The following is an 11,263-nucleotide window of genomic DNA, read 5'->3' as shown; positions in this document are numbered from 1 at the left end:
TTAGTGTTTTCTATTGGAAATTGTTTTTTTTTAAACAATAATCAAAATATTTTAAAGAAGATTTACAAATTTGGACGATGTTAGCTTATACTAGTGTTTTACGCCAAAAATTCCTATTTTTTATAACGAAAATTATCATGTGAAAAACATTCCGAATTTTTTAAAACAATTTTGGATTATATTAGTGTTTTTGTCGAAAATTGATATTTTCAATTTTAAAAAAGACTTTTAAAGAAGATTCACAAAAATTTAAACAATTTTAGGTTATATACTAAAAGGGAATCTTATTAATTCGAACAATGTTTAGATTTTTAAAAAACAATGTTTAATTATTTTAGTTTTTTCATCGGAAATTGATATTTTAAATTGAAAAAAGACTTTATAGAAGATTCACAAATTTAAACAATTTTTGATTATATTAGTATTTTACGCTGAAAATTGATATTTTAAAACGGAAATCTTCATAATTCAAACAGTATTTTGAATTTTTTTTTAACAATTTTGGATTATATTAGTGTTTTACGCCAAAAATGCATATTTTATAACGAAAATTATAATTCAAAAAATATATCGAAAAGTATATTAAAATATTTAGAATCTTTAATAATTTTTGACTGTGTCAGTGTTTCTTGTCTCTTTTCTATAGCGTTTTACCCCCGAAATGGGAATTTATAATCAAAAAAGATTAGATTTAAGATTTGAAACATTTTCAAGAATGTCAGTTTTTCGTGTCAATTAGCATTTATGATTACATATATGGTTTTTTTGTTGTAAATTGGTATATTTAATATAAAAAATATATTTTAAAGAAGATTCAACAATTTGAACAATTTTAGGTTATATCATTGTTTTACGCGAAAAATTTATATCAAAAAAATTCTATTATTAGAAAAATATTTAGAATTTTTTAACAATTTTGGATTATGTCAGTATTTTTCCTTGAAAATTAGTATCTTTATAAATTTAAAATTAAATATTCTAAATACAATTTATAATTCTCACCAATTTTCTGTTATATTATTGTTTTTCTCGTGCGAAATTATTAGTATTTTTAATAACAAATTACTATATTTTAAAGAATATTTTCAATTTTTCAACAACTTTAGAGTTATGTAAATTTTTTTCGTCAGAAATTAACATTTTTACTTAACAATTGTTAAATTTCAAAGAAGTTAATAATCTTTTAACAATTTTAGGTTGAGTTCGTGGTTTATAACGAAAATTGTTATTTTTAAATTAAAAAATTATGTTTTAAATAAGATTAACAAATTTGAACAATTTTAGATTATGTTAGCGTTTTACACAAAAAATTGGTATTTTAAAATATGAATCATTATAATTCAAAAAATATTTACAATTTTGCAACAAATTTAGGCTTATGTTCAAGATTTTCACCTAAAATTTGTATTTTTAAAGAAAAAAGCATTGTATTACTGAATTTTCTTCAAAGAATAATAAAATTTACAAGCTTGAAGAATTTCGGATCGTGTTAATATTTTTTTGGTCAAACAATTAACTTTTTTACATAAAAATCATGAAATTTCAAAGAATTTTAATAATTTTTTAACAATTTTAGATTACGTTCGCATTTTTAATTGAAAATAGTTTTTTTTTCGTATATTCAAACAAAAAAAATTATAATTTGAACAAGATTCCATTTTTAAATTTGAATTATAATCATGTTTTTACCGGAAATTGTTTTTTTTTTTAAATTTAAAAATTGATATTTTAAATAAAATTCACAAACTTGAACAATTTTAGGTTATGTTTGCGTATCAGACCAAAAGTTGGTATTGTAAAACATAAATAATTATAATTAGATTAAGATTTAGAATCTTTTAACCATTTTTTATTATACTAGTTTTTTCCGTCGAAATTTTATATTTTTAATAATAAAAAAAATATATTTCAAGGACGATTTTCAATTCTGAGAAATTGTCTGTTTTGTTAATGTTTTATCGTAGAAATTATTAGTATTTTTAATAAAAAAATATTAGATTTTAAAGAATATTTACAATTTTCCAACAATTTAGAGATCTGTTCGTGTTTTCACCTAAAATTTGTATTTTTATTGAACAAATCATTAAATTAATGATTTTTGTTTAAAATTATAAAATGTACAAGATTGAAAATTTCAGAATGTGTGTTTTTCTTCGGAAATTTTCATTTTTACTCAAAAAAATTAGATTTCAAAGTACTTTAATAACTTTTAGACAATTGTAGGTTAAATTGCGGCTTAACATCAAAAACTGAGATTTGAAAACAAAAAATAATGATAATAGGAACCAAATTTAGAATCCCTAAAAAATTTTGAATTATTCTTAGTGTTTTCGTCGGATAGTTTGATTTTTAATTTAAAAAAAAATATATTTTTTAAATAAGATTTGCAATTTTAAAACAATTTGAGGTTTTCTTAAAATGTTCCACCAGGAATTTGGTATTTTAAATATAAAAACATATATAAAAGAATATTTACAATCTTCAATAAATCTTGCTATATTGTCGCTATCTCTTTTATCTAAAATTGCTATTGTTAATAAAAAAAATCATTAGATTCAAAAGAAAATTGACAATATTTAAAAAATTATGTTATTGTTTTCTTTGGAACTTTCAATTTAAAAAAAATATTGGCCTTGCTTTTCCTTTCTATTATTTTAGATAATAGATATGATGAAATACAAAAAATTTGTATCAATATAAATTATATATTTTAATTTAAAAACAGTGTGATACTAAAAAAAAATGAAAATCGCGCGCGCAGTGGGCCTGCTTGTTTTCTAGTCAAATTAAAAAACAATTTTCAAACAGGCAAATAAAAAAATATTCTGAAATAATTTTTAATTTCGAAAATATCTGTCCTCTGCTGAATTGTTGGACCCGAATTTTGAATCTAGCGATGTTCTATTCGATCACAAACTCGGATGTGAATAATCACTTATCAAGTCCTTGGAAAAAGTAAAATAAGGGAACTTCAAGTGGGATTGGGAATTTGGTGTTGGGAATGGTAAGCAAACAAAGCTATCGGAAACGTCTTGATGTGCGTTTGCCACTGCGTCGTGAGCTTGAAGAATTTCACGCCGTACCATTCTGTTCCATCGATGTTCACTGATTTAAAAAAATTAAAACATTAAGGACCTTATGCTAATTTTTCTAAATTAATATCAGAAAGTACAGAGCAAAAGGAGCTAAAAAAAGGGGGAGGGGGAAATAGGATAATTTTCTCAGGAAAAAGGGGAAAAATAGGACAAAGATTGAACATTAATTTTTATATGTGGAAAAGAAGAAACAATCTTTAAGATATTTTTTATTTTTTAATAATTTTAAATGATTGTTTTTATGATTTAATGTTTGAATTTGTTGCATATTTTAAATTAAAAACTTAAAAAAATGATTCTATGAAAGTATTCTTGCTTTTTATTACTCTTGTGCGATTAAATGCAAACTTAAATTATTTAATAAATTATTAAACATATTATACATGTTTTATATTAGTTTTTTTTATCGGAAATTAAAATTTTTAAATAAAAATCGTTATCAAGACTGCATATTTGAAGAATTTTAAGTTATGTTAGCTTTTTTTAACCGAAAATGCGTCCTGTTAATTAACAATTCCTATATTTCAAAGATTAACATTTTTTCCGGGCTTTATTAGCTTTTTTTTGATCAAGAGGTGACATTTTTAAACAAAAATTATTAGATTTTAAAGATTTATCATTTTATAACCATTTAAGCTGATGTTGGCATTTTAAGTTCATCGGAAATTTATATTTTTATTAAAAAATGATTAGATTTCAAATAATTTTTAGAATTTTTGATCAATTTAAAGTTTTGTTGACGTTTTTTTTATCGAAAAACATTTGTTTTAAACAAAAATCATAATATTTGTCAGATTATCATTCAAAATCATTTAATTAAATTTTTTTCTTTTGTCTTTTTGGTTTAAAAATTTATTTTTTCTGGTAGCAATTTCCTTTTCTTTGGTTAAAACAGCAACTGTTTAGATGAAAATTAATCAGTTTTGCTTAAAGATTTATCTCTGGCTAAAAATGTAACTATTTTCTTGAAAATAAATTTTTGTTTTTAGCTGAAAATTAATTTTTTAAATAACAATTTAACTATTACATTTTAGATTTGAAAATGTTTTTTAGTTGATAAATTAATTTGTTTGATCGAAAATTCATATATTTTGTTAAAAATTCTTATTTTTTATTAGAAAATTAATATTTTTAGTTAAAAATTCATCTTTTTGGTCGAAAATTCAAGTATACTTGGTTTAAAATTGAACTAGTTTGGTAAAAATTCATTTTTCTGTTTCAGGATTAATTATATCAGTTGAAAATTTATCTAGTTGGTGATAAATCGTGTATTTTGTTTCAAATTCATTTTATGAGTTGAGGATACAATTCTTTGGTTGAAAATTGTAATATTTTGATAAACAATTTTTTTGTAAATAAATTTTTTCAACTGAAATCGTAGCCTTTGGAAATTAAAATTGAAAATTAACTGTTTAGTTAAAAATCAATCTTTTTTGGTTCAATCTAACTATTTTTTATTTAAAACCCAAATCTGTTTTGGTTGAAATATCAAACTTTTGTATTTTTATAGAGAATGAATCTTTTTTTATTGAAAATCCAACTACTTGGTTGAATTTCTTTCTTAAAAATTCAGGTTTTTGTTGAAGATTCAACATTTTAAATAAAAAATTTCACTTTTTTGTTTCAAATTTAATTAATTTGTTGAAAATTTAACTTTTTTATTGAACACTAATTTTTCAGATCGAAAATTTGTTCTTTTAGATTCAAGATTCAACTGTATTCTGAAAAAAATCGTGATTTTGGCTCTAAAATTCAAATATCTGATTAAAAATGCAACTGTTTTTAGTACATCTTTTTTGTTTGAAAATGCAACCATTTATTAAAAATTTGACCATTTGTTGGAAAGTGTAAAATTCGTATTTTTTGCTTAAAAGTTAATCTACTTTGTTGTAAATGTGACTTTTTTGTTTAAAATAAATGTAGGTTGTTGAACAATTATGTTTTAGGTCAAAATTCAACTATTTTCTAAAAATTCGACTTTTTAACTTGAAAACTGAATTTCTGGTTGAAAATTCATTTCTTTTAATACTATTGCTTATTGTTAAAAAAGATGCTTGTTGGAAATTTAGTCTTTTTTGGTTGAAGTGTCAACTATTATATTTTCTTTTAAAAATTCATATTTTGTCATTCAAAATTAAACTACTTGGTTACAAGTTTCTATTATTTTAGACAATAGATACTATGAAATACGAACATATTATATTGATATTAATTAATTATTTTGGTTTAAAAATTGCAAGAGAAAACAATCATATTCGAGCGCGTAGTACTTTTGTTTATTTTAAAGTTGGTTAACTAAACCATTTTAAAATATTTATTAACATTTTTTTTGTTACACTAAAAGACCAACAAAAATTAATTTAGAAAAACTTTTTTTTTACTTTTTTTCGAGTTTTATATATTTATTTCTAACTTTCAGAATACACACAAAAAATTCTTGCATGAAATGAAAGACTTTGAATGGAAATTTAAAAAACTACACGTTTTCATGCCTTAAACTCAAATTAAAAAAAAAACAATTCAAGTTTGAGCGCCTTAAATATTTATGATTTCAAAAGTATTTAATTTTCGTTGAATCGCCGAAAAATTTTTTTGTTTAAATTTAAATAACATATATTTAAAAAGAAAATTGGGAGAAAGGGAAGTTTTTCAAGAATAGTTGGAAAAAGGAAAATTTATTTATATAAAGGAAAGATTATTATTCTAAATAGTAAAAATTTAAGTAAACAAATAACTCTTATCAGGTTTGAGATTGCATGGAGGTCACCCACATTTTTTGTTCAAAAGTATAACGGATTAAATTTGATTAGTTTTGTAAATTTGTCGATTTTAACAGTTTTTTTTCAGAATTTGAAAACTGTTCAACGGATTCATAACTTACTATTATAATTTTAATATTCAGGTGTACCTGTCTCAAAAAATATTCTAGAAAATTCAGTGTGGGCCTATAGTCATTTTCCTTAAAAGAATTTTTTAAATCATTTTTTTGCGATTCTATAAAAATCATTATAGAAAATCATTATGTGAAACTCTGTATAAAAGTAAATAATTAAATTTTAATTAATTACTTAATTAAAAATAAAATAAAATAAATAATGAAATGATTCAAATAAAACATAATACAATATAAAACAAATAGTTAAAATAATTACACAAAATATATTAAATAATTATCTAATTGTGATTATAATATTAATGGATTTAATTTTGAATAATGTTAAAATATTGAACAAAGCGATGTAAAAAAAAGAAAGAGTTTGATTTCTTTACTCAAGGTAGAATTTTTAATTATTTAAAGGTATTTAGGGGATTTTAAATATTTGTGTTTCAAGGAAAAAATTGTTGAAAAACTTGCCATGCAGAGAAATTGACACTGAACAAGTTTATTAATTTTTTTTGAATTTTAAAAGGATTGCTGAAGAAAAATTTTGCAAAACTTTCAAAGAAGGAAATACTTTCTAGGGATTCCAGAATTTCAAGTGATTTCAATAAAAGTTACAAATTTTTAAAGTTTTATTTGAATCTCTAAAAATTTAGGAGGTTTCTAGGGATTTGAATGGTTTATTTTGAGAGAACTTTAATAATTAAATTATATTATATTTATATTAAATCTTATTTCCAAATAATTTAAGATATTTTTTCAAGAAATTTCAATGAAATTTACTAATTTATTTGAATTTATTTGAATCTCTAAGTATACTCTAAGAATTTAAAATGTTGGTACGGATTGAATGGTTTTTTTTTAGATTTTGTTGAATCTCTAAGAATTAACAAAATTTCAAGTGTTTTGAATCTCTAAGAATTAACAAAATTTCAAGTGTTTTTTAAGTCCCTTATATATAATATAATATGTAATAAGTTTAATTTAATTTGTATTCAAAGGATTTCCAAGGATTTCAAGAAATTAAAAAAAAGTGACAATATTAAAGGGATTTTATAGGACCTCTAATTATTTCAAAGAATTTACGGGGTGCTAAAAATTGTGAGTTATTAAACAAATTTGAAAAAGTTTTAAAGAATTTCAAAGAATATTACAAGATTTCCAAATATTTCAAGCTCAACTTTAAGAGATTTCTCGAGAACTTAAAAAAAAAATGAAATTTGAAGATATTAAAAAATATTTCATGGAATTTTACAAGATTTGCGGACTTATATTGAATCTTTAATAATTTCAAATATTTAGAAGGATTCAAAAGATTTTTAGGGATTTAAACTTTTTTTTAGATAATTTTAAAGGAATAAGTTTAATTTAATTTATATTCAAGGCATTTCCAAAAATTTCAAAATATTTTAAAGAATTTTACAAAATTTAAGGGATTTTATAGAGTCTCTAATTATTTCAAATGATTTACATGATTTAAAAATGTTATGCTATTAAAAAAATTTTAAAGAATTTCAAAAAATTTAAAAGAATTTTACAAGATTTACAAATATTTTACGCTCGATTTTAAGGGATTTCTAAAAAACTTTGGAAAAGAATTGCAATTTCTAGGGATTTAAAAATATTTCAAGGAATTTCATAAGATTTAAAAGATTTTGTTGAATCTCCAAGGATTTCAAAGATTTCTGGTGATTTGAACTTTTTTTTAGAGAGAACTTTAATTAATAAGCTTAATTTAATTTATATTCAAGGGATTTCTAAAGATTTACTGGATTGAGAAAATGTGAAGGTATTTAACAAATTCGAAAGAATTTCAAAACATTTCAAAGAATCTTGCAAGATTTATCGGATATTTCACGGGATTTAAAACTAAATATCAAATTAATTAATTTAAAAAATAATAATTTTAATAAATATTTTAAGCTCAACTTTAAGGGTTTTCTAGAGAATTTTTAAAAATAAATGAAATTTCAAAGGATTTTAAGATCTTTCAAGGAATTTCACTAGATTTTCAGGATTTTATTGAACCTCCAAGAATTTTTAATTCAAGTTTAAAGTGTTAAAAAATTTAACAAATTTGAAAGAATTTCAAAACACTTCAAAAAATTTTGCAAGGTTTATGGGATTTTAAACAAAATATAAATAAATTAAAATAGATGAATAATAATTTTAATGAAGATTTTATGCTCGATTTTAAGGAATTTCTAGAGAACTTTGAAAAATAAATTAAATTTCAAAAGATTTTAAAATCTTTCAAGAAATTTAACTAGATTTTCAGGATTTTATTGAATCTCCAAGAATTTTTAATTTAATTTAAATATGTTACACTATTTAACAAATTCGAAAGAATTTAAAAACATTTCAAAGAATTTTGCAATAATGACGGGATTTTAAACTAAATATTTAAAATAAATATTCTTAAATATTTTAAGTTCAATTTTAAGGAATTTCTAGAGAACTTTGTGAAATAAATGAAATTTCAAAGGATTCTAAGATATTTGAAAGAATTCTACAAGATTTGCAGGATTTTATTGAATCTCTAAGAATTTCACAGATTTCAAGGGATTTTAAAGTTTTTTTATTGCACTTGAATGAATAAATTTAATTGAATTTACATTTATTATATTTATATTTACATTTTAAAGAATGTCACCAAATTTAATGGATTATACAGATCCTTTAATTATTTCAAAGGATTTACATGATTTAAAAAATTGTAAGCTATTTAAAAAATTCGAAAGAATTTTAAAATATTTTAAAGAATTTAGCAAGAGTTACGGTATTCTTTACGTGATATTAAAATAAATATATAAAAAATAAATATCCTTAAAAACGTAAAGCTCAATTTTAAGAGATTTCGAAGATTTCGAGTGAATTTAACGGTCTTCTTCGGATAACTTTAATGATTTAATTTAATTTAATTTATATTGAAAGGATTTTAAACAATTTCTACTTATTTTAAAATATTCCAAACAATTACAAGAGATTTATAACATTTCGAGAGATTTCAAAGAATGCTGCAGTGTTTTCAACGATTTTAAGGAATAACTAAATAAAATAAGTTTAATTTCACTTTATTTCAATGTATTTTAAATGATTTCTACTGATTTAAAGCAATTTTCATGGATTTTAACAGATTTTAAAGACATCAAAGAACGTTACAGATTTTTGCGGTATAAATATTTTTTTTAATTTTGAATCGCTATTTTTTTGAGATTATGGGCGTATCTAGAATAAATCATTTATTTGTAGTTTATTTGCTTTTTTAAATAATAAATTTTCTATAATCGCGGAAAAATTATAGTTATATTATTATAAAAATTTTTTTATGAAATTCACTTTCGTTTATTTATTAATCAAATAAAACAGTTTTGATATATATGATCAGTAGAAAAAAACTTCAGTAGGTAATTCAGGACCAACCCATTTATTTTTGAAAAATCTCAGGCCTGATTTTTATCAGGAAATTATTGTTTTACGTAATAAATTTCGAGTTTACCTCTGAGCGGAACCTGAGTTTTTGCAGAACAAATCAGTCGCGTTACACCTTCTACGGATTGGCTCTTTGGCTCGTTCTCCTTCTCCTTTTCCTTCTTCTTTCCTAATCTCATAACTAAAAAAAAAATAAACATTAAATATTATATTTTTTGAAGCTTTTTTGATGAATTTTTTAATATATTTTAAAGACCTGGCGGCGCCAAGCCACTTTCTTGTCACACGGAAAATTTTTCCAGTTATGGACCATCCATAAACTACGTTACTAATTTTGTGCATTTTAAATTGATCAATTCTTCTAAATAAAATTAATGTAGATAATGTATTGAATTCAATACGAAACACCTTAATTTCCTTAGATTTCAAATCTAAATATATTGCATGTTTAACAAAATATGGTTGAATCTTCAACCAAAAAATGATTTTCTACCCAAAGAGATGATTTTTCAAAACAAAAAGACTTTACTTTCCATTAAAGGAGACTTTTCAAACCAATAAAGATGAATGTTTATTAGGTGGTTAAATTCTCAACCAAAAAGTTGAACTTTTAACAGAGAAGAAGAATTTTCTACCCTAAAGACGACTTTTTCACAAAATATATGAATTTTCTACCAAACAGTTGAATTTTTAACAAAAGAATTAATTTTCAACAAAGTTGTTAATTTTCGACCAAGAAGATTAATTTTTTATCGAAAAATACGAATTTTCAAGTTATCCAATGTACAGGATAAAGTTTTAATCAAACATGGAATAGTTACATTTTCAGATAAAAAAAATAATTTGTCAAAAAAATTTTTTACAGATGGATTTTTGACCACGAGAATTAATGTTATACCAGGAAAGATGAGTTTTCAACAAAATAGATGAATTTTCAACAAAATTATTTAATTTTTTACCCAAACATGATTTTTTCATCTTTAAAAAGATGGATTTTCTATAAAATTCAATGAAAAGCAAATAATTGGATTTTCAGCTAACACAACAAATTATTAATTCATTTTTACAACAAAAAATACATTTTTTATAAAGTGATTGAACTTTAAGTCAAAGTTTCAACAAAGAAGATTAAACTTCTACCAAGGAAGACGATTTTTCAACAAAATTATTAAACTTTAAAATAAAATAAAAGAAGAATTATCTACAAAAATGGCTGAATTTACAACTCAAACATATTATTTTTAATCAAAAAGTTTAATTTTTAACAACATAGTTTAATTTTCTACGGAACTGTTGAATTTTCAAAACAAAACGATGAATTTTCTAAAAAACAATAGAATTTTCAAATAAAAGTTCGATTAATAGCAAATGATTTAATTTGAAAATATAATTATTAATTTTTATTTTAAAAAATTATCTTTTTGCAAAGAAATTTAATTTTAAGACAAATTTTCAACAAAGAAGATTAAATTTCTAGAAAATGATTTAACTTTAAAGTCAAAATGACGAATTATCTACTAAAAAGTTTAATTTTCAACCCACACATATTGTTATTGACCAAATAGATCAATTTTCTACCAAATTGTTGAATTTTTAGACCATGAAGGTGAATTTTCTACAAAATACTATATTTTTTAACATAAAAGTTCAATTAAAAGCAAATATTCGAATTTTCAACAAAAAAATATGAATTCTTAATGAAGCTTGTAACAGTTGATATTTTATCGTAACAATTGCATTAAAAAAAAATTCAAACCAAAAAGATTAAAGGTCTACCAAGAAAGACGAATTTTCAACAAAATTATTAAACTTTAAAGTGAAAAAGATAGATTATCTACAAAAAATAAAACTTTTA

The 11,263-nt window shown here is 21.7% G+C and overlaps 1 protein-coding gene across 3 annotated transcripts in view; it reads right to left on the bottom strand.

Annotated features, from left to right (window-relative positions):
- Positions 1–2,671: 2,671 nt before the first annotated feature.
- The window catches only part of LOC117180034 (phosphofurin acidic cluster sorting protein 2), a 163,285-nt gene continuing 154,693 nt past the window's right edge, over positions 2,672–11,263 (bottom strand). For 2 of the 3 annotated variants that reach the window (XM_033372329.1, XM_033372331.1), the window contains 2 exons: positions 9,476–9,589; positions 2,673–3,105 (listed from right to left, as the gene is read on the bottom strand). In XM_033372329.1, the coding sequence (XP_033228220.1) occupies positions 2,972–3,105; positions 9,476–9,589 (248 nt within the window). In that variant the 3' untranslated portion in view covers positions 2,673–2,971. Of the gene's footprint in view, positions 3,106–9,475; positions 9,590–11,263 lie in introns of all 3 variants that reach the window. The other variant, XM_033372330.1, reaches the window with a different exon arrangement.

This window comes from Belonocnema kinseyi, chromosome 9, assembly GCF_010883055.1.
Source record: "Belonocnema kinseyi isolate 2016_QV_RU_SX_M_011 chromosome 9, B_treatae_v1, whole genome shotgun sequence".
Taxonomy (NCBI): Eukaryota; Metazoa; Arthropoda; class Insecta; order Hymenoptera; family Cynipidae; genus Belonocnema; species Belonocnema kinseyi.
Note: the sequence above shows the minus strand (reverse complement) of the source record. Positions and strands in the feature narration are given on the sequence as shown.